This window comes from Strongylocentrotus purpuratus, unplaced genomic scaffold (genome assembly GCF_000002235.5).
Source record: "Strongylocentrotus purpuratus isolate Spur 01 unplaced genomic scaffold, Spur_5.0 spur5_scaffold_4, whole genome shotgun sequence".
NCBI lineage: Eukaryota > Metazoa > Echinodermata > Echinoidea > Camarodonta > Strongylocentrotidae > Strongylocentrotus > Strongylocentrotus purpuratus.
In genome coordinates, this window is record NW_022145610.1 from 25,428,012 (window position 1) to 25,455,589 (window position 27,578).

Below are 27,578 nucleotides of genomic sequence, written 5' to 3' on the forward strand. Positions count from 1 at the left end.
GCACGAATAACCACTTGATGAACTTACGTGTACAAAGAAATCCCGTTTTGGGCTACAGTCCGGATCTAACGCATGCGCAGCTCATTAGTTTGGCGTTGCCATTGAAAGAGGAAAGATGGAGAACTACAGGGTAAGTAAAGTTGACTTACCTCAGAAAAGTAATGAATTTATGTTTTTCAAATATAGAAAAGTTAGATGAATATTGTAAAACGTTTATGAAATATTATTTACTCAGCATGAATGAACCTGTTTTGCATGCCATCTATTTTTCAGCTCGAAAACCGCCTCGGAAAAGGAGCACAAGGACAAGTTTTCCTTGCAATTGACAAAAGTGACGGCAAGAAATTTGTGTTGAAAAAGGTAAGCTAAATATAAAAAGAATGTTCATGTTTTTATTCGGAAGATGTGGGTGAAAGTCTAATCAGTAAGAAGTATAAGACAGTAAATCAATCTCACCCTTAATACAAACTATAATGATCATACTTGATAAAACCTAGGCTAGATTCTTACCGCTAGAATCTAGATCCATCGTCTGTCATTAAAGCGTGGAATATGAATGAATTATGATACCGGTATTGAGTTTTATTGACATCAGTGACATCACCCATGCATTTGGCACCCATCTTTGTGAAGAGTGATGTAGGCCTACACACACTTAAATGAGTTTTACATCGCCCCTTCCCACACAGTAACCAGGGGTTCTTTTCACAAATTAAATACAAGATTAGCGACATCTTGACGGTTTGCCCGTCTTGTCCGCTTAGATGTGTTTCACAAAACCATCTTTGCCAAGAAGAGTGACAACTTGTCACGGTTCCAAACCTGAGAACGCCGTCTTAAGTCATTTGAAGTAACTCTACGGGCTAGCCGTAAGGGCTCCCTCGAAATGTTTTTTATGATATTATTCGAGGGAGCCTTAAACGGCACCCATAGGGTCCCACGGAGAGGTACTGTAGGTAAACAACAACTAAAATGTGTCCAAAATCACACTTTCCCGCACCCGACCAATATTGGACAGTGGCTTTGATAAATTTTGTTGTAATTGTAGTCCTAATTACCTCCTGAATTTAAAAATCAGAGGTAAAAATAATAAAATAAAAAGCAATTTTCTTACCAGACCGATACAGCTCAGCTCCCTTTTCACGTGTACCGTGTGAATTCACGATCTCTACACAATGGTGATGACCTCTGACTGGCACTTCCGTGATTGTGCTGCTTCCGTATAATGCGCTGTATGAGTGTTATTAGGCTACTACGGGCAGCTAGTGAATTAAATGAAAACTGAAAATTTATTTTAAAACTTATTTCCTGATCTTCAACCTCAAGCTGTTATTTTACTGATCAATTGTTATTTTTGGTCTTAATGTGAAACTGAAAGTGAAACCATTGTACCAAATTTCTTAACGATTGAATAAGATTAAAATATTATTTGTCCATACATCAGTGACCAGTCTACCGGTACCATAAAAAAGTGGCTGAAGATGAAAAAGTCTGTAACCCATGAGAATGATGACATTTTCGTGTAGGCATTTTTCTAGATATTTTCATATTTCAAGCATAACCTTGTCCTTGACATAAATTACAAAAAATAATTATCTGATAAATAAATGTTGGCAAATTAAAACTGTGAGTCATAATAGGCCTAGTTTGTTTTCATTATTGATTTTATGTGAATTATAATGGTATCCTCGTACTTACAATCCTTAGATGTTAAACACATATTTTCATGTGGATTGTATCTTGTAATTTTGTGCAACAACGCTCAAAGACTTACTTTTTAAAAGAGTTTGAGTGAAAAATAGCCTTGGTAATACAGGATAAAATCTGATGGATTGTGACAAAGACTTTTTTTAGCTGATGGTATTGAAATCATGAATTTGTCACTCATAATGGATTTGTGAAACAGGTGGTCCGCTTCCTGATATTTCCTTTAAGACCTTAGGTTGCGGACCAACATTTGATTGTCATGGAATTGGTTTCGTGAAAAAATTGGGGGATAGTGGGAATGGGAGAATAATAACAAACTCTGAGGCAGGTATGAGAAAATGTAAAAATTTGTTTATATCACTCTTCACACAGGCAAATGGGTGCCAATTACGGCCTGATGGTATCAATATCATATTTCATATTATATGTCATGTCTGTATGCAACTGCTGCCAGTGCCATACTATTTGTACTTCAAATTTTAATTATTATTCCTGAATTAGTCTTCAGGTATGTGTACGTGTGTGTGTGTGCAGGTGTGTTTGTACTATTTAGGTTGTATAGACATGTATCAATCAGATATGATTATTACATCTGAGACCAACCATTATCGTCGCCATCCGAAACAAAAGACACTACTCAAGTTTTGATCCAGAGTTCCACTCTGAGTCAATTTGTAGAATGTATTGTAGACGAAGACAGAAAGATGACTGTACTGCAGACACCACTCCTAAACTGAAGTTAGTGACAGATTCACTAAGGTGGTGCCGAAGGCATTATGTTTTGTTTTTTGTACGTCTGTCTGTATGCCCATCTCACTATCTACATGAAATTATTGCGATATCTCATGAACCACTTGGTCATGCTGGTAATGGTATGTTTTACCATGGGAATATGATCTGATGAGATTTTGGAGGAAGTAGGTCAAAAGTTAAAGGTCATAGAGGTCATTTTCTGAAAGTACAGGTAGTAGCCTTGTTATTGCGATATCTCAAGAACCACTAGATCTATAAGTATGACTTCAAAGTTCAAACAAATAGATAGTATGTATATCACCTGAGGCAGATGTTCTTATTCCAATTTTTCACAGAGGTAAATTTTTTAAATGACACTTTACAGGTGTTAAAGGTAATACAAAGTTTTGGTGTGGGGTCATGAATTTGGTTCAAATGAACATATTGGCAGCATATGCGATCCTACACTATTCAGTGATCGTTTTCACAGTTGAAATCAAGTCTAAAATTATGAAATTGTAAATAATAAACTCTTTAAGTGTATAGCTCCCTCTCAAGGTCAAGATATTCATTAAGCTATTAAACAATGTTTTGTGACCAAAATCGACCGATTAACTATTCCCATTTGGAAATTATATATCACAACTACATATTCTGAGATTTTCATGGTCGCAGCTATCATTGTATGGCCGTAGGCGCCATTTGAAATTTATCAAAATTTACCGGGAGCGCCGGTAAATTTTTATATTCAATTTTTCTCGAAAGCAGAAGTGTTTTAGGGGCTAAATTTTCTAGTGCTCATAATACATCCACAGGGCCATCCAAATATATCAAAATTTGTAAAGAATCCCTATCCACCCAATTTTCAGAATTTCCCAAAACTTTGTATTATCTTTAATTAGGCTGGTTATCAGGGTATGTCAAGTGGAGGTATGATCTTTGAACTTTGTTCAAGTATATATCACCATTGGGAGATAATCTGATTACGGTAGACTTAGGGATATATGTAAGTAGGTCAAAGTTCAAAGCTCATAGTCAGGATCCAATTTCCATGAAATTCAGGGTTGTTTTCACACTTTTATCACAATATCTCAAGATCTATTGATGCCATTAACTTCAACTTGGCTCAAAGGTCAAGGGTCATAGAGAAAGAGTATCTGATCAGATTTGGAGATAAGTTGGTCAAAGTTAAAAGATTATTGAGGTAAATTTACATGATGTTTCAAGGTATTACTTTTACCTCAACGTTTAGCGTTTAAACATTTAGCCATGAAGTTCAAACTTGATTTTAGTATTCATCACTATAATGAGCAAACTGATTAGATTTTTCGGTTAAAATGGTCAAAATTTCAAAAGGCATGGAGTCATATACCTACATGAAAATAAAGTGTTTTGTTTAAAAATAGTTTATTATCGCTACATAAATAACTATTTCAAGCTATTTTAGCTGTGAACTTAAAATTTAGAACTAGTATGCATCACCATGGGGAGACAAGAGATCAGATTTCAGGATTGCTATACAGAAAATCACTAATATTTTTTTCATTATGTGTTGACCTTTTCTTTTTCCATTTTTCTTTTAGGTTGAGTGTACAGATGAAACGGAGGCTACAAAAGCATTCAAGGAGGTACGTAAAAACAAAATTGATCAAATAAAAATTGAAACGTCCTTATAATTGCTAGGCCTCCTCTTATTGGTCCCAAGTCCTTGAATCAATCGCAAAATTAAATATTGCAATAAATAATGTTCTTTTATCCACATCCATATTCTACTTACCGGTACATGTATTTCCAATCAGTTTCTTGCCTTGAACATGATGTAATGTGTGTGTGTGTGTGTGTATACCATAGCCTGACATTGAAAATACTGAATATGCATGAAGCTGGCTGATGGTCGAGCTTTTCTTTTCTTATCCTCATTTTTCTTTCTTTATGATATTATAATAATTATATTTAGCAAGTCATGAAAATTTGAAAAAGAAAATTCAAAAGATTATTGCAGAATTAAATTGGCCCTATTTTATTTTGACAGTCAAATGAAATCTCCATGAAATGCAGATCTATGCATGTTCATTGTTCATTTGACCAAACTATAATTGTTGTAAATCAGAAAATCATTCAAAGTGAATTCAAGTCTAGAATTTAAGGACCATACTGAAGTTATGTTTTCTGTGATTTATAGCATTCTACTCAGTTATCAATCAATGGTTAGAAACTTAGCATGATGGTCAAACCGTACAGTCACTTACATGTACGTGGCTGGGAAAAAAATCCTTTTGCTATTCAAATGTAAATGGCAATATTCCAGTACTATTGAATAGCAATGTGGTAATCAGCTAGTGGGATGGTGGGGGGGGGGGTATTGTAAATTTAAAGGTTCTAATCAAATGCAATTTTGGGAGGGCATCAGTAAAAGTATAAAATTAAGTAATGTAAAGTTGATCTTGACTAAACTTTAACATTTCCTGATTATAGTTCATGCAAGTTAATGAAGTTATGTATCATATTTACAGTTATAATTCACAACATTCCATTATTCCTTGCTCTATTGGTCATAAATCTTATTTTCCCATGGATGGTTACCGGTATGTCACATTTAAATTTCATGACATGATCTATCACTATAAACTACATGTATGTTACATGTACCGGTATGTCATGCTCCCTGTAAGGCTGTCTTGTGAGTCACAAATCCAAGAAGCTGTTGCTTATTATATTAAGTTATTAAGTACTGGAACAATAACATTGGAATCCAGTTGTAGAATGCTATAAGTTTTCAGGTTTGCATCAATTCCTAGAATATTAATTTGATATTCCCTTTACCATACATGTATTACAAAAAGTCTACCATTTTAATATCTTTACTAAAATGTTGGCTATAATCAAAACATTGATATTGATTTGCCAAAGATTTAAAGTTAAATGTATCATAGACATTTTCTGCAAATGTAATGGAGTAATGGTGGAATCCAGATAATGGCTGCCATGCATGTCATATTGCTGTAATAATATCCAATTCATATCATGAACTTTTATTGGAGACAAGGTGTTTGCAGTGCATACATGTACTGTTGAAAACTAATAATAACGGCCTTGATGTATTTATTATTTATTAACTAATTCCTGTCTGCACCAGACAAATTCTGCGGTATCCAGGATCATAAAACAGTTGTTGCTTAGTGTTGCTTAGCAACCAACGAGAATGCTCTTACACCCATTGGCAACATTTCTGTTAGTGGCAGTTTTCACCTTACCCTTCCCCCCATTGCAATAGGTCTCCTGTTCATAAATATCTAAATTGAATTAAATGGTAAATTGTTTCAATGAATATGCCGGAAGTAAACGCATAATAATTGCACAAAGACTGCACAGACAAGAGCATGATATAGTTCTTTGACTATTTTTGATCATTTGTTTCCTTATTTTTTATCATTTTGCTTAATCCAGAGATTAGTCGTTTGAGTATCTGAACAACACAATCTCTCCTCCCACGCATTATAACCAGATTAAACTAAAAAGACTTAAACAAATAAGGACCATTTATAGAGAAAGATTAGAAGAGGAGAGATAGAATAATTGAAAGGAATAAAGAGGAATTAATTTTACAAAGTTCCGTGTAAAAGATATGATGGGCATAGTATTTTGTTCTTCAGTACGATGTATGCATTCATTTCAAAATCTGAATTATAATCATGGGCGATCATGTACACATTGCATAATGATAATTGAATTATAAGTTAAGGTTAGAATTATATTTAAAAAACCTATAATGCTGAAATCCTTGCATGAATTTTCTTAGAAAGAATAATATGGGAGGGGGTGGAAATAGTGGGTGCTGAATTAATGGTTATCATCTGACTTAAAGTGCATTACTGTACAAGAGATATAAATTGTGATCATTCTTTTTCTAAATTTCTAAAAATGCATATTGTGACAGTATAGATAGAGCATAGATAATCTATTTTACTATGGCTATTTGTAAGGGCTGTCCCTTTTTGCGTTATTTACAGTATGTAAATAAACTTAGGTGCAAGCTTTTCAATCCTTAAATCGGTTGTTTTGCATGTGTCCGTGTCTTAGATGGCTCAGGGCGTCCTTGGGGTATTGTTTCCTTCGTTCAGCATATAAAGAAATGTACTCTACGGTGGTATCTGTTTATTCTGTTGACTTTATTAGCCTAGCCCCCCACATAGTATGTGCAAGCGACACCGGTCCCAGAGCAAATATAATTATATTCTAAATAGTTTACATATACGGTTATGATGGTAATAAATGTCTTTGACAGAATTGCTATTCTGTAAAAATAGACCATTATTTCAGAAAGTCTGCAGAGCGTGTGTATATTTAGAATGAGGAATACAAAGAAGTCGGTTTTAGATCTTTGACTTGAAATGCATCAAGGCAACGAAGTTGATACCTCTGCATTGTGTGATTCTACTACCGGTAGATCATATACAAAGAAATTTATGTGTCACCTTATTGTTTAGTTATATCTGTTTACCAGTTTACCAGGTTACCTGTTTAGCCCCTCAATAGACATAAGCAACACCAGACTTGAGATAAATAATTGAATGACTCTTTGTCGTTTTATGTACATGTATATCGTAAGAAATGATGATAAACACCATTTTTACTTCGTAATTTGTTTTCCTTCTGTTTTGACATACATACATGAATAGCAGAGAACATATACATGTCTATAAAAGCTTTATATATTTTTGTTTGTGTGATAAACATCACATTTCTTTGTTCATTGATCTCTTTTACACCCCCCCCCCCCCCACCCAAGAGAGATATCATTATGACATGTCATAGATGGCTAGGCCTATATTGACTTAAAATATTCATCATAAAAATATCATAATTTAAACAAAAACGAGCTCAATTGAGCTTCAGAAATGTTAAAGTACTCCAGCATTTGTTTTTCTTTAGATAACTTGTGTACAAATGAAAACAGAATTGCCTTAAGGAGATTTCACTTCTTTTTTTTTCTATCCTGCTACAGCAGTGATGCACATACAATTATCTTTATACCATCATCAGTGCATTTTTTTTCAAAGGGATGTTGGGTCTTTTTTTTTTTTTTTTTTTTTTAATAATCTTTTAGTGTATGAACTTTATTTCACAAAATATTACATTTTCACTTTGTATCTTTGATATATTGCTTTATTTTTTAAAATAAATTGTGATTACAATGTACATCATGTAAGTGAACAATGTTGAGGTTTTTTGTTTTTATATTTTATTTTATTTCTCTCTCCTTCTTCATTTAAACCCCCTCCAAGTGTTCAACAATGAGTTTGGACTGTAAAGAACTTCTACATTTTGCTATTGTGAATTTGATATCCATTTCAGGTACATTATGCCAAATTTATCAATGAAACATGCCATTTTTAAAGTCTACCGGTATATAATTCACCCTCTTTATAGTTCATTATACATTTATGACATCTGTCCAATCCTGTGGTACCAAGAAGGGGTTTATAAACTTATTTGTTTGTCTTTTCTTTGCATGTAGGCTATGGCCCTCCAGGAGCTCAAGCATCCATACATCTGTGGCTACAAGGATTTCTTTGTCACATGGGACAAGGAGGTAAAGAAAAAAAAATTGTAGTTAGATTTATGTTTTAAAGCCCCACTGGACACGCCCTCTATATAACAAACAATTAATGCCTAAGTGGTGACCATTGGTCCCCCATATGCCCCATTTTCTTATGTTAATTGAGAGCTGATTTAATGAGATAACCACCTGTCAGTGACCATGCAGGGAGGTCTAATGCCTCTTGGTCAAACCAGTGCAGATAGGCTTTAAGACTGTGTACAGTACATGTATTTTTGTCTTTAAAAGGTAGATTCCATGATAAAATCTCATGTGTAACTATGTAATCTGACACATTCTGTCTCATTTCATGAATTCATTCAATTGTCCAGTTACTTGTGCTTGAGCATTCCCCAATTCATATATGAATTAACATTATACTTTTGATCTCAGTTTTTCATTCTGTATTTGTTAAATGCCATTTGACGTACGGTACTTTGTAATTTGATAGCTTGACTTTCCCTTGTTCAGTGTCCTCCTAATGGAGCATTTTGCCCTGCAGTTAATATGTCAGAATTGTCTTTCTCTTCCTTTTTTTAGTAGGTATGTTATTTTGCTTCTTAATTATTTTTTTGTATTTTATACAAAATCTGGACAAAAATGAAACTATCTGAATTCATGTCTTGGTTATCCCCCCCCCCCCCCCCCCCCTGCCAAAAAAAAAAGGAAAATTAAAAAATGTTTGTATATGCTCACTGAAAGTCCTACACTATATGTGTATCATTCTGATAAATCAATATCTCTTAATGATTCATGGCCTGTTGTAGTCCCTTATAAATATGGCCACCACCCCCTAAAATCACCTTGTCACTGATGACAGGAAGAGGAGTAAATGACCTGTGAGGCCAGAGATGAGGCCAGGCATCTCTTTTGTTCCCTGTCTTGGAAATCATTGCATTCAGTCTATTGTTAAGGGCTTCGTACAGGTAATAAGGGATGGGAGATGAATAGGGATAGAGAGAAGGGAAGAAGACACCAGAGGGTGTGGTTACAAAGGGTCTTTTCAAACCTGGACAATAGGTGCAGGGATTCTTGAGGAGAGTGATTATATAACATTGATCAATTCCCCCCCCCCCCCCCCCCTATATAGATTATTTTGAACAATACACTTTTATGGGTTTTGTGTATCCTGCTTGAACAAACCTACCAACAGATGTAAGTTTGGTAAACTAGATAACAAGAGGAACATAATTCGCATAAAATAGTTTAGGGAAATCCCCCCTCCCCCTGTGATGTAAATTACATTTTTAAGGCAGAAATAAAATGCATTCAGTAAGAAAAACTACTGCATGATTGCTCCTCCTCGACCCCCCCCCCCCCCCTTGCAGTTGATTAAAATTGTAACATTTCCATCTTCCCTGAGTGCATTCAATTTGAAATAGCTACTTTCTGGACAAATAAACTACTGCAGGATTGCTCCCCTCATCTCCCTTGCAGGTGACTAAAATTGCAACATTTTCACTTCCCCTGAGTGCATTTAAAGGCCCACTGCACTACTTGTAGCTACTTGCGCCCTCTATATAACAAACAGTGCCTCATCGGTTACCATTGGTCCCCCGTGATCCTCTTTTTCTTATGTTAACTGAGAGTTGAGTTCATGAGATAACCACCTGTTCAGTGACCTTGCAGGGCGGTATAATCCCTCCTGTAAACTAGTACAGATACAGTGTAAGCTTTAATTTGAAATAGGTACTTCCCCCTCCCTGATCAACTATCCTCCAGGCCAATTGCCCCCTAATTAGGGGTAAATGCCCCTGTTGATTCTGTGAACCTGTAGATAAAGGCCACTCAAAGGAGATTAAAAAAGCAAAGTCTCTATACCCAGGTGGTCTTTATAGACAGGTTGCTTTCAATTGTACAGGTTTCAGTAAGAGAAACAAAGCAAGTGGTCTTAGAAAGATGGCCTTTCTGTACAGATGCCCACTAAAGCAGGTTTAACTGAAGTTGTCACAATTAAGACATGGGAGAGTAGTTGTCGGTTGGGGGGGGGGGGGGGTTCATAAAGGATGCAGTGTAATACATTAACCGGTTGAGACAGTCCGTCTTGATAAATATTTGACCGATACGTTTCCTTTCAAACTCTTCTTTATTATCCAGGAAGCTGCCATTATAGTATGTATAGTCATGGACTACTACAAGATGGGGGATCTAGACAGATTGCTGAAGAAGAAACGTAAAAAGAATGAAGCAATCGAAGAGCTGGTGAGTACTTAGTATTTCATGATGTTTGATTGCTCTTATTAGAAGAAATTTTTAAATTTTATTCTAACAAGACCACTGCAGGTGGTGCTGGATGCATTATGTTTTCAGGTTATCTGTCTCTCCGTCCTTCCGTTTGTTCTGCTTTCTTGTTATTGCAGTAAATCAGTATCCACTCTTGTTCTTTTTTCTTCTTTTTTAACTCCAGCCAAATGCTGGTTTTTGACCTTCCATCTCAGAAAATTATAGAATTTAATAAGTATTCTAAAAAAAATAGACCAGAAATTGTCTGCATTGTTCTTAATTTTGTACTTTTCTTTTTGTTTTGGTCATACCCTTTCTGCATTAGATCCTGAAGAAATGGTGTGGACAAATGATTGAAGCTCTTGCTTTTGTCCATCAAAGAAAGGTCATTCACAGGTACATACAGACTTTTTAACTCATTTTAATTTTAAAAATGTAATTTCTTTATATTCATTTTGAATATCAGGAAAACTGTGCAACAAAGTCAATTATTTGAAAACCCTTTAGTGCAGTACTTTATGCAGCTTACTCTGCCAAAAGTATTTTAATAGCATTTACTATGGTTCTATTTTCAAGGGTACTCACACGATCTTGCTGAGCAGCAAATGCACATGAAATGTACCATCAAAGGATAATTGAGTAAATTTAATGAAAATGAAGAGTGAGAACTCAAATTTTTTACTTTTATAAGTCCATTCGAGCATGCTTGTCTGGAAAACAAAGTAACAACAATAGCTTCCAGTATAATATTTCAGAATAGTTATAATTGTCTTTAGAAATGGTTTCACAAATACTGGAAAGTATCATGCCAGTAATCTTGTTCATTTTTTAAAGTCTAAAAGTTCCTATATTCTTTATTTTTTATTCTCACAGAGATTTGAAACCAAGCAACATCTTCTTGACCGATGACCTCACACTGTCCCTAGGAGACTTTGGTGTGGCGACCATCATGGATGATGCCAGGACAAAGGCTAGGACCACTGTTGGTGGGTTATGAATCAGAATATCAACCTACGCTTATGTTTATCATTTTCATTGCCAGATAAATACATTCTGATAGGTGATCCATCTGTAATATAAATATACACAGACCACTTTTGTAGTATACAGTGTCTTTGGGGAGAAAAGAAAAATAGATACCATACCCAAATTCCCCAAATGGTTAATTGTCATGATGCCCAGGTTGTGTGATGAAGTACGTCTTCTCTGAAATATTTTGAAATCACATTCCAAGTGTGTGATGTATGGATCAATCTAATATTGTTTGTTACCTTGAAAACTCCATGTAAGGATACAAGCATAGATGATTTCACCTTATATATAATTATGTGCAACAGCAAGTACTATCTCTACACAAAATCAATTACACTTTGCTGCTGAATAGCCTAAAAGGAACAATGCTATTTAAAATGTGATTGTTTTATTACAATGTGTAGTATGAGTCAATCCTCATGTTTTAGGAATAAAATAATCATTCCTGTCCTTTATGCTTCTACTCACCTTTACCCTTTGACAGGCTCAATGAACTGGATGGCTCCTGAGGTTCTAGAGAAGCCGTACGATGAGAGAAGTGATGTCTGGTCACTAGGGTGTATCATCCTCGAGATGGCAACATGTGGATTCTTAGATGTAAGGCATCAGTCACATAGTAACTCTCAATAGTCTTGTAACCAAAATTAATTAAAAATTCCACTAACTTTATAACTAAGATAACATTTTAGATGTTACCTATAAAATGTTGAACACAGAGATGGGTCTGCTGTTTATCCAAGGATGCCAGATTGCGGGGGTTTTGCCAGATTTTAGGACATGACATGTAGATCCTTAGGCTCCTTCGTAGAAAGAAAGGACAGGGTCCGAACATGCATGGGCCACTTTTTGGTGTAGAGTTAAGTTAAATTATCCAAACAGAAGTAGAAGATTCGGCATGAAACTTTCTCTACATTTGATTATCAAAATCTTCCTCTTGAAAATAAATATATCTTTATTGTTTGTTATCTCGGTTGCCTCCCTTCCAATAAGCCCTCAGACCAGTATGGCAAACAAGTAGATCCATTTTGTTAATGTTGCTGAACCATTTTTATTTTCATTAAATTTATTTTTTCACATTCCAGTTTTAACACAAAATAAAGTACAATATAAAATATGAATGAATACATATAGATATGGTCAAGTGTGTTTTTTGAATATATGTTATGATTTTTTTTGTTTTTGTAATTTGTATTTCTTTCAATTTTAGACTCAATCCATGGGTGAAGTTTTGATGGGCATCAAGCAAGATCCAGCCAGACTGGAAGAGGCTTTAGAACCAGTTGGAAAGGTAAGAAAAACATTCATCTTATGAGCCTACTTATTATGAAAGTGTCGTAGTGGAGTGGTTTAAGCACTTGACTTGAAATTCAAAGGTCGTGTTTTTCGATCCCGACACGTCACTAATGTCCTTTGGCAAGGCATTAATCTACATTTGCCGCTCAATACCCAAGAGAGAAATTGGGACTTGGTAGGATGACAAAAGCATTTGTGTTTTAGTAATTGCCTCACGGTGAGCATATGGTACAAATACTCACCAGGGAGTGGAGATGGTGCACATTGTGCATGAATGAATCAGATGACCGGGATAATACATGAAAATACAACTTGTGACCTACAATATATTCATTACAGCATTTGGAATAAATATCATCTGCATTGTATGTGTAGTTTCATAGTAAATTTCATAGTAAATGTGTGATGGATCGCCTAACAGGCCGACCTCCGCTCTGTGCTTGGAAAATGTTTGGTTATACTAACATGTATTGTGTGGACCAGTCCCCAAGTTGTTATCATACACGTATACAAACAGATAATATTGAACGAATACAAAAACGGGCATGTAGAATTATTTTGGGACTTAATTATGAAACACATAATCATGCTCTAGAACTGTGCAATTTGTTAACGTTGGAAGAACGTCGGAATAAACTTTGTTTTTATTTCGCCATTAAATTAGAAAAGCATGATTTGTGTTCGTTATGGCTACCAAGTCAAAGAATTGTTAAATTTAATTTACGAAATGTACAGAAATATTCTCAATTTATTTGTAAAACTAGTCGCTTTAATAACTGTAACAGCTCTATTCCCTATTTTGTTCGTATCTTAAACGATTATTATTCAAAAAAGTAAGCTTCATATATTTTTGTATATGTTTATGTTTAATGATGTTGCCTATTATGTGTATAAATGTGTCTAGTATTTTTATCCTTTTATATGTCATTAATTTTATTTTATGTCAACATGTATAATGCTCAGTGTATTTTAAATATCATGATGTTTTTACCTTGTACAAATGATCTGCAATTCAGCTTCGGCTGCCAGAACATCATACGAATAAACCCTTATTGAATTGAATTGAATTGAAATTGATGCAACAGAGGAAGAAAAACTAAATACATTTAATAATTTAACAGTTGTAAGCAGACAATGTAACTTCCAATCATGGTGACTTACAGGATAATCATAATAAACATTTTCTTTGCTCTTTTATATAAATTCTTTGTATTGCATGGAGTTTGCATATTTGTGTTCCTGATAGTATATTTTCCTTCTATTTTTAGACGTATTCTGCAGATTTAAGTCAAGTCATTCGCACCATGCTGAGAAGGAACTTCCAACAGAGGCCGTCTGCTTTGTAAGTTTCTTTTTTTGGTAATTTACATCTGTCATTTAGATCAGATTATAATAGCTACATTTACACTGCAACCAAAACTCATTGATTTTTCTCACATTCCAGTGTTTACCCACCATTGTGAAGACTGCTAATGACCAGTTCAAGAAGCTATTGATAGCAATCCCGTTTAGATTTCTCACTGATTGATGTAAACACTGTTGGTTCAGGGGCCTGTTTCATAAAAACTTGTGATCAATAACAAGTGACACTAACTGTTATAAGCTACTGAAATTGTGGCATTCGACTGGCTGAGAGCAAATTTGTCATAGAAATTTAGCATTAGTTATTGATGGCAGGTTTTATGAAACAGGGCCCTGATGATACAGTACATGTATCATATGAAAATATGAAAAATACAAATTTAGGTACATATAGAGGGCTCTTCGATGACAATAATATTAGTCTCACCCAATAGCGAAAACTTATCAATTTCCTAACTTCAACCCTGGACCCCAAACTTAACATAACCCTAAGCCTTGCCCCCACCCTAAGTCTAGTCCTAACCTGAATCCCAATTACATTTTTAACCCTGTAACTTTGATGAAAGAAAGCTTGGGAGCATTTGTCACAGGAGTAGATGTAAGATTAACACTGTTCATATTCCATTCTGATTTGATACACAGGGAGTTGGTCGAGCTACCCTACATCAAGGAATGTCTAGCATTGAGCAACTCAGCTCTGACTGGCAAGAAGAAAGAGAAAGAGAAGGCTGCAAGTAAGAACAATGATAGCATTTAATAGCAGTCCTTTGTAAAAACTTATGTTCTCATTTTCTCATTATGTTACACACATCTCTGAAATGACCGAATAGAGATATGACAAAGAAATTTCATAAACTGAATGTCTTGGGTGTATGTAAAGATTGATGATGTTAATATCGCATTTGTATTCCCCATGACCTGGGACGGAATCAACAATTTTTGTTATGTTGAATAGAATCTCACATTTCTATGACGTTTGTCATATCTTGGTTTTCATTGTGCAAAACATTTTTAATGTAAACTTTTAATTCATTTCTTTGTATCTCTCTTTCTCTTTTCCCTTATTTCACAAGAAAGGATTTTTGATCAATTATCTATGTGTTATCTGTTGGTGTCATAAAGAGTCAATATTTTATATTCCAATTTATTCAGTTATGTTTTAACATTTTCTTACATTTTATAGAGGATTGTCCAACAGACAAAGGCATTCCTGGTGTCATGGGTAAGTCAATGAAAGTGATACCAGGGGGGGTGTTTCACAAAGACTAAGATCAATTTAAGTTGGACTTAACTAAGTTTTCATTCATGTGTAGGACTAAGTCTTTGTGAAACACTCCCCTGTATTGTATCATTCTATTCAAGTTATATCAATCATCTTTTATTCCATAATTTATAGACCTTTCAAATTTACTTTAATCTTGAAAATTACTATCTATTTCATAGACTATTGTAGTATTTGTTGTTTTACGATTATGATCAGACTAGTACCGCAAATGCATATTCATTGCAGCCTCTATATAATATTTGTCAACAATATTCATGCTTCAATCAAACAAGTTATGTCATCTGAATTGTTCAAGAGATGTAAAAGCATTGTAATTTAAACATTATGTTTCTTCTCTTTTCAGCGTTCATCACCGAGAATAAAGATAACGAGATCTCCATCACAAAAGCTTTCAAATATCTCAACACACTTCAAAGTAAGTAATGGATATACCTCAGGCCTAAAATAAAAACTTGTTGCATTGCCCTTTAGGTGCCAAAACATGGGTCGGTCGGTCGGAAAAGTTTTTTATGCCTCCGCCACCGAAGGTGGTGCCGGAGGCATCATGTTTTCGGGTTGTCCGTCCGTCCCGTTTGACCGTTATCACAATATCTCAAGAACCATTTAAGATTTAAACTTAAGACTCGGGAATAGTATTTATCACCATAGGAAGACGATCTGATTAGATTTTGGAGTACATAGGTCAAAGGTCACAGGTCACAGAGGTCAACTTATGAAATTCCTTGTATTGAGTTTGTTAGCGCGATATCTCAAGAACCATTTGAGATTTAAACTTCAAACTTAAGGATAGTATGTATCACCATAGGAAGACGATCTGATTAGATTTTGGAGCACGTATGTCAAAGGTCAAGGGTCACAGAGGTCAACTTATGAAATTCCATACATTGAGATTGTTATCATGATATCTCAAGAACCACTGGAGATTTAAACTTCAAACTTAGTGATAGTGTGTATCACTATAGGAAAACAATCTGATTACATTTTGGAGCACGTAGGTCAAAGGTCAAGGGTCATAGAGGTCAACTTATGAAATTCCATACATTGAGATTGTTATCATAATATCTCAAGAACCACTGGAGATTTAAACTTCAAACTTAATGATAGTGTGTATCACCATAGGAAGACAATCTGATTAGATTTTGGAGCACGTAGGTCAAAGGTCAAGGGTCACAGAGGTCAACTTATAAAATTCCATACATTGAGATCGTTATCGCGATATCTCAAGAACCACTGGAGAATTTTCACTTCAAACTTAATGATAGTATGTATCACCATATCATAATATCTCAAGAACCACTGGAGATTTAAACTTCAAACTTAATGATAGTGTGTATCACCATAGGAAGACAATCTGATTAGATTTTGGAGCACGTAGGTCAAAGGTCAAGGGTCACAGAGGTCAACTTATGAAATTCCATACATTGAGATTGTTATCATGATATCTCAAGAACCACTGGAGATTTAAACTCCAAACTTGTTTAAATTGCTCTATGGCGGAGGCATCATTTTCGACTGCGCGCAGTCAAAATTCCATCTAGTTTTTTATAATTTTTGTTGTCGCCCTCTTTGGGCCGATATTTTTCAGATTTGAATGTTTTTTTGTCCCGCTCTCTTTTGGCTGATATTTCTCAGTTTTTAATGCTTTAATACATGTGTTTCAACGTCATCATTCCATTGATATCTTTTTCACCTCATAATCATCCATGGTTTGCACGAGTGAGAATTTTGTAATAATTTTATTTTATGCATTTATATCCCATTTACATGAACAAAATACATATTTTTGTATTCATTAATAACAAAAAATCTAAAAAACGGTTTAAAAAAAACTTTTTTTAAATGCCGACCGTAGATTTTCAGATTTGTGGGTCGGTCGCAAAGGGCAATGCAACAAGTTTTTATTTTAGGCCTCATACAGCTAACCCTGTATGTCTAAGTTGTTGTGATCTGTTATGTGTATGTTTTTTGTGTGTCGTATCATGAATTTTTAGTGCTGTATGTAGGGAAGCTTTGCCGTAATGACCACAGCCCTTCCTATGAAGAAAAAAAGGGGGGGGGGTTGGGGATGGAGAAGGGGGAAGGTGGAGATGGGATGAGAAAAGGTTGATGGGACACCCAAAATCCATACCAAGGGGATAATATTGCGATCTCGGGGGGGAGGGGGGAAATGTTCTCCTTACCCCCTTCCCCACTGAGTATGCCTCGGAGGCTCATTAGGATTCTCCAAATCTTGTTGCTGGGGGAAAAATCCTGCTCGTCCCCCAACCCTTTTCCATCCAATCCTAGATTTGCCCCTGCTTATAATCATGATGCTCTTGTGGATCACTCTGCAAAGATCATAATGGCTGAAATAAAGAAGCTGTGATCAATATTTGGCCATGAAATATAAAAAACATGCCGACTTCCTACAATTTGCAATTATTTTTCCTGATTTAATAAAAAAAAATCTTGTTTTTCCTGATTTTTCTTGATTTTCCCCCTATTTTCCTGTATTTCCCCTATTTTCCTGTATTTCCCCTTTCATGTTTTCTTTTTTCTTGTAGCGCCTCAGATTGATGAAGCTGGTAAGAAGCTGATCATTAGTAGCATGAAGAGCAGTGTATCAGAGGTAGCACTACAGATTGAAGCCTGCAGACTGCTCCTTACCCTCACAGCAGCTGGTAAGACAGAAGTGAATTGAGAAGACAAATGAATTTTTTTAGATGTACAGTCAAACCTGTCTTTAATAGTGGCCATCTCTCCATAAAGATAACCTGTCTATAATGGTTACAAATATTGCCTCCCTCTTGGAGGAAATGTGTGTTGAAGAACCTGTCTAATAGGCTTGGGCGGTTCCCTTGTTGATGAGAACCGACTCCGGTTCCCACTCTCGGCCTCGGTTCCAAGTGGAATCGACTCCCGCTGGCTGCCATATACAGTACATGTAATTGAAGCCACAATGCTGTAAAGGCCACACACACACACACACCAGGGAGGTGTTTACACACTGTATGTTATGTACTGTGCATGTCGGCTCCACTCAGCAGTGGCACTGATAGCAACAGATGATATTCTGAGATATTTTTTTGGAAAACTTTACTTTTAAAAAGGATCAAAAGTATGAATGTATGTGTGACTTGTGTGTGTAAATTGATGTTTTGTTTATATCTGTTTCGTCTCATGATATCTCTACAATTACATGCAAACAATATATAAAGAAGATCAAAGTGCAGACCTTCATAAACAGTTATGAAATGATTTATTTTACTACTTTCGATCAAATCGAGAAAAAAACATGACCACTGCTAATAAAGTAATTAATTATTTAATAACTCATGGCAACTTGGCAACAATGTAAACAAACAAAAACATGTTAGGTCTAATTTAAATTCTAAACTTCAACATAGAATGATGGAATAATCAACTCGTACTTACACTGCTAAAATGTAAGAAATGCAGAACAATTATTTCCAATATTACGGTAAACAATCCATTATGTAAAACTAAAGATTCTGATTCCCTGCCTAAAATAAATGGAATGTATCCGAAACATGCCTGGTCCGCTGGCTCTCCTCCCAGGGACCAACCTTTATCTGAGAGCTAAGTGTAAATAACTCATGCTCACATGGCCGGCCGCCCGCCCAATGCCACCCAAAAACTTTAATGACCCCAGCCCCAGCTCGTGGCACTCCATTCCCATGGTTACTACTAACCACGTGCTTTCTAAACAACAGATAACAGCGCTAGATCTTGGTTTCAGAATAACTAGTCTGCATTTTCAGCCACTATTAGAGATTGCGCTAATGCCACAGCGAGAGGGGACACTCGACTTGCCTGAATTATTCTTATTTGTTTAAATACCCCCAAAAAGAACACAAGACAGAGAGATGTAGATCTGCAAAACTTATTATTGAGACAAAAATAATAACAGAAGGGGATGCTAGAGGGGGAGAGAAAGGGAGAAGGGGAGATGTTGACCTGCCACATTTATTCTTGTAAGGAAAACAAAATAACTGAAGGAAACAAGATATAGGGGGTGGGGGAATGTACATGTAAATTGTAGACCTGTCAAACTTATTTTTAAGAAGAATAAAACTTGATGAGGAGAATTCAAGGGAGAGAAAGGAGGAGGAAATTGTGAGTTGTGTGATTTAGTTTATTTGAGGAAGAAAACTAAACGTCTGATGTCTAGGGGAAGGGGAGACTAGGGATAGAGAGAGAGCAAACACAAAGTCACATAAATCAGTTTGCGCACGAGAGAAAACATGAATCAACTCCTTGATCACACGCTCCAAGAGGAGAGAAAATGGGGCCATTGTTCCAAGACTCTTGCGCAATTTACCAAAGGTCAAACGTTCAGCTGGGGGGGGGGGGGGGCAGTTACAGACAACATGCAGCATAGCACACACATCTCACTCTGATGCACAGTACTACGAAGGAGGTACACACACAAATGTGTGTATCAAAACAACATGCTACTAGTGCGCCCATCGCTCGCATGCATTCTGATTTTGTTCATTCTCTGTGCTGTGGAATCTACACCAGTTCGTTCGGGCAATGTTCCTTCGTTCACTTTTGCAAAGTATCTCTTTGAATTTTGGTGCTGTGGAGTCGACTCCAGCGCCAAAGACTCGGTTCTTATCTTGGAACCGAGTCTCCTTTTCTCGGAACCGACGTGCTCGAGTAATCGACTCTCTAGAGATTGGAGTCGACTCCTCGGTTCTGGATTTCAGAATCGGTTAGAGTCGGGTACTCGGCTCTCGCTCCCAAGCCTACTGTCTAAATAGGCCACCTGTATGAATAGGCAACCTGTACAAATAGGCAACCTGTATTCTGTGACAACTTTGTGTTTCTCTTTGGTGGTCTTAATAGACAGGTTTGACTGTATTGCCTCATTGGCCATCCCTCATCTATATTTCATGATTAAGAGACCATAGTGTTTCCATTCAGGGTCACGATGATATAATCACAGAAGAATTCTGTCGTGGAAAAAGAGAAGTGATCCAAACTGTAAAAGACTGTCTGAGAGGAGCTGTAGTTACATTTATGTCTGTTAAAGCCCCACTGCACTACTTATAGCTACTTGCGCCCTCTATATAGCAAACAATGGCCTATCGGTGACCGGTGGTCCCCCATGGTCCCCTTTTTTTATGTTAATTGAGAGCTGATTTGATGAGATAACCACCTGTCAGTGACCATGTAGGGAGGTCTAATCCCTCCTGGCCAAACTAGTGCAAATAGGCTTTAAAGTTATTTTACAGTTTCCCTTTTGTTTTGATAGGCTAGATCAACCAAATCTTTTATGCCTAAGAAGTAATATAGATAGTCATAGCTTTGTTCATAAAGTTTGAATTAACGAAATCTAGAATCTGTTTGTTTTCTATTCAACTATTTATTGCTGCTGTGGTTATTGTTTTCAGCTGATGCTGAAACTGATGCAGATGATTATCTGTTTTCTGAAGAAGTCATCCGTGCTGTTATTCTACCAATGAAGGCAAGTACAATTCTTCATCTGTTTATATTTTAGTAGGGCATATTTTTTATGCTCTTTCGGAAAAATTAAGAAAAAATTGATAAATTCCAAAAATAGATTTTTATGATGTCACAGCTTCGATACTCTATACTGGTTGAGAGACAGCACAGAGATACTTGGAAGGCTCTATCAATGGCCTTCCTGAATGTGCTGGATAATGTAGAGTTCACAATGTTGTCACTCCAATGGCTCACTCTATGATAGCAGATGGAAAGTCTGTGTTCCTGTATTGTTCAGTTTGTGCTCTGATGGGGTTGTAGCCCTAGCCGTTGTTTGTTTAACTGTCTATTAAATTGACTTTTCATTTGTTCTATTTTCTTACAGGCCCATCCATCATCCCGAGATTTCCAGAATATAGCATGCTCCCTTCTCAAGACCATAGCTCTCAGTGGTGAGTAACAGGGAAAGATTTTACATTCTACAAATGCTGGAAATAAAGTTTGATGAATTTGTATAGTTTTGTTTCAAAGCTACCTTTTCTAGAGGCCCCTTGATGTAATTCAATCAAGAATAGAATTGGAAAAGCTCAATAGGGTGCCTGTGTAGTTGTGAATATAGATTAATGTATATTCACTTCTTTCAGAAGGACATCAGAAACGGTTCAAATAATAATAATATACCATACTTATATAGCGCATATCACAATATGTCTCTATGCGCTGTAAGAAAGAAAGTAAGAAGGAAAGGTGGATAGAGTAACATAAGAAGACTGAGATATGCTCAACATACTTCCTCTCATTAACATTGGAAAGTATTGGTTTGTTTGGTTTTATTCTTGAGCCATTTGATCAAAAGAACGTTTTGATTTTTATTTCAACAAGTTTGAACATGAGAGAAATCAACAAGTAACAATTAGCAACAGTTTTCTGCGTTGAATGAGAAGTAATCACTCTCCTGTTATGTAAAGGTAGAGGTGTCGTAGACGAGTGGATACGTCGCCGGACTGTCGATCACAGGGTCCACGGTTCAAATCCCGCCGTGGCACTAATGTCCTTTGGCAAGACATTGATCTACATTTGCCATACTCCACCCAGGTGAAGTAAATGGGGACCGCGAGGAAGGAATTCCTTGAATGCTTTGAGCACCTTCCAGGGTGGATATGTGCACTATATAAATATCCAATATTATTGTTATTATTAAACCCCAGTTGCTATATATTTTCTTTCTATTCTACGTTAATTCATTTTCAGAGCAAGCAGCAGGGTCGATAGGGAAGCTAGGAGGAATACAAGATATCCTCTCGGCACTCAGAACACATCCCTCTGATGCTCAGGTCTGCGCCAACTGCTGTAGCGCCCTCTCCTATCTCACTATCAATGGTAAGGTGGTGCTCCGTGAAGTGACCCCTCTCCCCCTGGCAAATCTACTGTACACCAATTTGATTTCGCCTGCCATAACTTGGATCTTGATGAGCAAAAGTCATTCTATGCACGGCTTTCATTATGAATCTGACGTGAAGCATGATGCGTTGAATAATCTTTTTTTATGACTTTCAGTCAAAAATAGTCAGTGGATGAGGGCGATTTGCCCCAGGGTCTCTCCAAAAATATTGCCCCTTTAAATTGTGGAAAAAAGAAGCTGCCGCCATTACTTTGTCATTGTGTGTAAAATAAATTTGATAACAATAAGGCTTTTGAAAAAAATGTTGAAGTGCCCTTTAGGTGCCAAAACATGGGTCGGTCGGTCAGAAATCTTTTCTTTTTGTTTACTCCCTCTTTGGGCTGATATTTCTAAGTTTTGAATGCTTTAATACATTTTTTTCCTAAAAAACAGTTTTAAAAAACATCTTTTTTTAAAGGCCTAATTAGACTTCAAAGTGAGCCCAATCCCCCTTATTAACATTGGTTTTGATTATATGTTTTGTTATTGGAAGCCTGACATCTGTTCAGTGCAAAATGTATTCATTTAGTTACTGAAGTGTCTGCTTTCTTTGTTTTTGACAGATAAGAATCTTGACATCATGAGAGAAGAGAAAGGTGTGGTCGATCTAATCAACGCCATGGAATCACATGAAACTGATTCCTCCGTCATGGATTTCACATGCTCGGCTTTATGGGGACTATCGCTAGAAGGTACGTTCCTCACTTTGATCGTTAAATTGGCAACAATCATGTATGATCTCATCAGCGCAGTGGAATCACTTGAAACATATTCATCCATCATTGAATTCATATGATCTACGTTATGAGGACTGTCATTAGAAGATAAGTTAAAATCCGCACAAGTCCACTTGTGATTTTCAAAATGGTAACATTTAAATTGTACTTCATCTCTTAGCATTCATCCGTAATAAATGTCAAGTATCTGATATATAGGTTTATGAATAATTTTTGTTATGATAATAATAAAGGGATCTTAAAATATAAGAAGCAAAGTATAGATAAATTCTAAACCTGGTTATCTTGTAAGTTGATTTCTAAAACCATTACTTACATTCAACATAACATTTTGAAAATATCTTGATTGCACCTTCTGGACTTCTGCTAACATTCATCAGGAGAATAGAAACAATTGATTTTCTGATTTCTTTTTGATCCAGATGAGAATGTAGAAATGATGGCAGCACGAGGTCTTGCAAAGGTCCTTCTCAAAGCGATCACTGATCACAAACAGGTCAGTAGTTAATATCATTATATCTCCTTTCTCTTTCTGTTCCTCCTCATATCTACTCTGCTTTGGGATACAATCGATGAATGGTAAAAGTTTGTTTGCACAAGGAAAAGTAATGGTAAAAGTTTATTTGCACAAGGAAAAGTAATGGTAAAAGTTTATTTGCACAAGGAAAAGTAATGGTAAAAGTTTATTTGCACAAGGAAAAGTAATGGTAAAAGTTTGTTTGCACTTGGAAAAATAATGGTAAATTATTCATTTGTATAAGGAATAATATTAAATGGCTTCTGCATGTTATCCTATGAATAGCAATATTTTTTTTTTTCTTAGAAGGAAACTTTTGCAAGTTATATAAACATATGTGAATATTGCACTTGAGCAAAACAATCATGCCACTTTTTTGCTTATTTATACTGAAAATGTTTCAGTGTAAAATCAGTGATAATGTTTTAAAATTGCATTTGATTGCAAAATTTTGTTTTCTATTTGTTGTTTAGATCTATCATCTCTTGTTTATGGTTTGCTTTAATTACATATTAGCGTGTTTTTGAATGAGTAGTGTTTTAAGAACTCAGAAGCTTGGTGCACTATGACTCCAGGGGAGGGTTTCACAAAGACTAAGGTTGACTTTAAGTTGGACTTAGCTATGGCAAGCCGTTCATGCCACTGCTTGCTCTCACCATTGTGATCTTTAGATATTATTTTTTTCATTCAATAACAAATTATCATAAAATCTAAATTCTGTAGATTACTGACCATGACTTGTACGTCCCTTGAGAGACCAATGTCAGTAAATGGTGAGAGCAAACAACTGCCTGCCATAGATAAGTCCAACTTAAAGTCGATATTAGTCTTTGTGAAAAACCCCCTCCCCTGATCTAGGACTGACGTATTATACAAAGAGTACTAATATTAGATTCACACTTGTATCTTTTACCAGCATGCCGACGTGGTGAAGAACGGCTGCATGGCCCTATCGAGCCTGGTCGCTGAGTCGGAGGAGAGTGCGTACCTGGCCCACAACTCTGAGGGTATCACCATCGTGGCCGAAGCCTACCAGCTCCACAAAGAGAACCCGGACGTGGTGGAATACGTCTGCTCTTTCTTCATGGATCTTGCTGAAACAGGTGAGAAGCGAGTAGCCTGCATCAGAATTTATGTAGTCTGGAGTCCATTACTCACTGAACTTGAAAAAGATCATTTAACAGCAACAAATAAATTATATACAGTAGGCTTGCGATACCAATAGTCTTTTTCAAGACTACTCCAACAGTCCTTTTCAGGACTACACACACTCAAGAAAGAAAGATTTGCGAGAGTCTTTTTCAGGACTTCCCAATCCTCCCTCTCTCCCTCACGTGGTACTACCGCAAGCCTACTGTATATCTACATCACCATGCAAGCCGATACTTGTACGCAGAAATGAATTTTATATTGCTTTGTATTTTAGGGATCCCATACTTATATACTCTATTATGATTATCACCTTTAAATACTCTTTGGTTAAGACCTGTTTGAAGTTTGAATACCATTGCTCTTAATAAAATCTAGGTTAAAGTTACTTTAAGGTACTGCAACTCCTGTTTTGCAGTTTCTATCAAACTTTGCATGAACTTTCGATAGGTGGTATCCCGAAACACAAGTTGTTAAGCACAGGCAAGACAGAGCATGCCGTTTGATATCTTTTGTTCAACAAAAATTTAAGTAGAATGTTTAAGGTCAGATGGACTAAGTCTTGACTGAACTCTGGGTAATCGGAGTATGAAAAATACATGGAGAACGGGAAATAAAAAGTTTATGTGGAGATATTAATCTTGTTTACAATGTTTTATGATTTCCACAGAGGATATTTTAGAGGATATGAAAAGCATGTCAAAGGTCAAGGACATCATCAAAGAAGTGAAGGTCAAATACGCTTCGAATGAGGTAAGTCGAGTCCCTGATAAATCATGACAACAAAATATTTATGTTTTGAGGACGTAAATGTAATGACCATTTCATTATTCATGACCTGTCGACTTTTCTTCCGACCATACACATTTTGGAGAAATATAACTCCTATTTTTGTAAAACTAGAAATTCTAGCAAATACTGTGCACTAGAATGCCAGAGAATAGAGATATGTGGAGAAAGTTGCAATCAACTTCCAAGCTGGGAGAGATACCTTGGTAGATAGATAGATAGATAGAAATTTTAACATTTTCAAACACCTGTAGTGTACTTCAATAGAACACTCCTATCAATATCATCTATTCAGAGAAGTAACATTTTCCGCATCATCTCCATTGTCAGATTTTTGATTTGTTGATGATATTTGATGTGTCATGTCCCCCCCCCCCCCTAAACTGTCAATTATCAGAGGTTGTAAATCTTTACATCCACCAATACTCAGCATTATTCATATTGCTTTTCCTTCTTATTCTTCTCTTTCCCTTTCCTTCTTTGCCTTTCCTATCTTGTACCATTTCTCCTCCTTTCCTTCCTTCATTCCTATTTTCACCTTTACCCTCTTCTGCCTCCCCCATTGTTCTCACTTTGTTTTCCCTTGTCCTCCTTTTTTGTCCAACTCATCCTTTTCTTTCCCTTCTCATTCCTCTTTTTGTCCCCCCCCCCCCCCCCCCCTATCCATCTCCCCCTCTTTGTCTCTCTCTTTCTCTGTCACTCTTGCTCTCCATCTCTTTGTCTCTCCTCTCTCTCTCTCTCTCTCTCTCTCTCTGTCTCTCCCTCTCTCTCTCTCTCTCTCTCTCTCTCTCTCTCTCTCTATCTCTGTCTCACTCCCTCTCCCTCTTTCTTTCTTCTCACCCCAGGATATCATGGGAAATGTAGAGATGGTAGACTCGATGATATCGGGCGGTCAGCCTCCAGCAAACAGACCAAGCTCTGCCAGACCCAAGGGCAAATAGACCCTAGCCCTTACCGATCGCCGGACAAGCTAAAGCTGCCATTTGATGTCATGTACATGCACAAGAGACCAAACTCCATTTATCAAGCATCTTTCAATTGTTTACTGTAACCATTGTATAGAGATACAGTTACTTTGATTGATTGATTGATTCAAATATATTCCATTTCATATCAATTGTTTGCACAATAAAGAACATAGTTGACAAAGTAACTTAAAACTTATGAAATGAAACAGGAAAGCATAGCTTGTTTTGTAGGTTCCCAAGAATAAATATAATATGAACTTTCTGTGGTTTTGTGATCAAATTGAAAATTCGATCAAAAGAGTTCCTTTTCACTTTGATTTCATGTTATGCAAAATTAAGATATCTGCCTTTATAACAAGATCAAATCATTTTGAGATAGAGATATTCTTATGCAGTCTATGGATGCACTTGCGAATTAAGCTGTTCAGTACTTGGAAATATGAACAAAAGCTTCGATATATAGCAAAATACACAGATTTAATTTCTAAATGTGCTATTCAGTACTTGGTAATATGCAAAACTAGTATCTGTGCCTTTATACAAGATCAAATCAAATCATTATCAAAGAGTGGAGAAATGTTAAAGCAGTTTACTGGTTCAATCTCAAGTGTGCTTTAGAGTACTCGGTCACAGAGATATTCATGTAATGATGGCTTATTATATTTACATTATATTTCGATATGACTGCATTATATATGTGTTCAAATGAAAGTAAGATACCATCCACCAAATGGAGTGTGATAATCCGTCCGAGCAATCAATGACTTATAAATAGATGAATTTTATCAAAAATGCTGCTTAGATATTATGGAAAAGAACAAAGAATATGGAATCCTGGATTTCTATTGAAATGGGATTGACATACCCCAAACAATTATTAGAAGGAAAGAGAGAGATATATGATTCAGTATGGAAGTGTGTTCTGCAAATATTATGCTTGATGATCAGACAACTTGTGTGTCTATTAAGACTCACATTTTTATCTTTTTTGGGGTGTAATTACAAAAGGTGATTTGATAACAAAAGTAGCTGTGTGCAACATAGGTCCTATGTGTACTTGGTTATAAACTGCAGTGGGGTACAGCTGCACATGTGAATGAATCTTTATGGTGTTTTCCTTTGCGGTCTGACGTTATTAAGATTACTATAGAAAATTCCTGAAGAAGGTATCATATTTGGAATGAGTTACTTGCACAACTCGACTGGAATTCACACTTACAAGCTTGTAGCTGTTGTATCACCAATGTATGATATCTAAGCCAACATGTACACATAGAGTCTTAGGGAAAGAAA

At 36.1% G+C, this 27,578-nt stretch overlaps 1 protein-coding gene across 1 annotated transcript; it reads left to right on the forward strand.

The window, feature by feature from the left end:
• Positions 1-57: 57 nt before the first annotated feature.
• Positions 58-27,578, forward strand: LOC589694 (serine/threonine kinase-like domain-containing protein STKLD1). The gene is made up of 22 exons (XM_030997607.1): positions 58-130; positions 274-360; positions 4,023-4,067; positions 7,958-8,032; positions 10,136-10,240; positions 10,587-10,657; positions 11,135-11,247; positions 11,778-11,890; positions 12,501-12,581; positions 13,855-13,928; positions 14,591-14,682; positions 15,132-15,170; positions 15,577-15,648; positions 17,777-17,893; positions 20,633-20,706; positions 21,070-21,136; positions 21,936-22,064; positions 22,689-22,817; positions 23,285-23,358; positions 24,296-24,482; positions 25,199-25,281; positions 26,163-27,578. Exons 1-22 carry the CDS (start codon positions 116-118, stop codon positions 26,256-26,258), a joined length of 1,938 nt encoding a protein of 645 aa, XP_030853467.1. The 5' UTR covers positions 58-115; the 3' UTR covers positions 26,259-27,578.

Bases quoted from the DNA above. Each gene is read 5' to 3' on its own strand.
- LOC589694 (XM_030997607.1), top strand. The intron at 17,894-20,632 runs GTAAGACAGAAG...TATTGTTTTCAG, and splicing joins CCTTACCCTCACAGCAGCTG to CTGATGCTGAAACTGATGCA. The intron at 22,065-22,688 runs GTAAGGTGGTGC...TGTTTTTGACAG, and splicing joins CTCCTATCTCACTATCAATG to ATAAGAATCTTGACATCATG.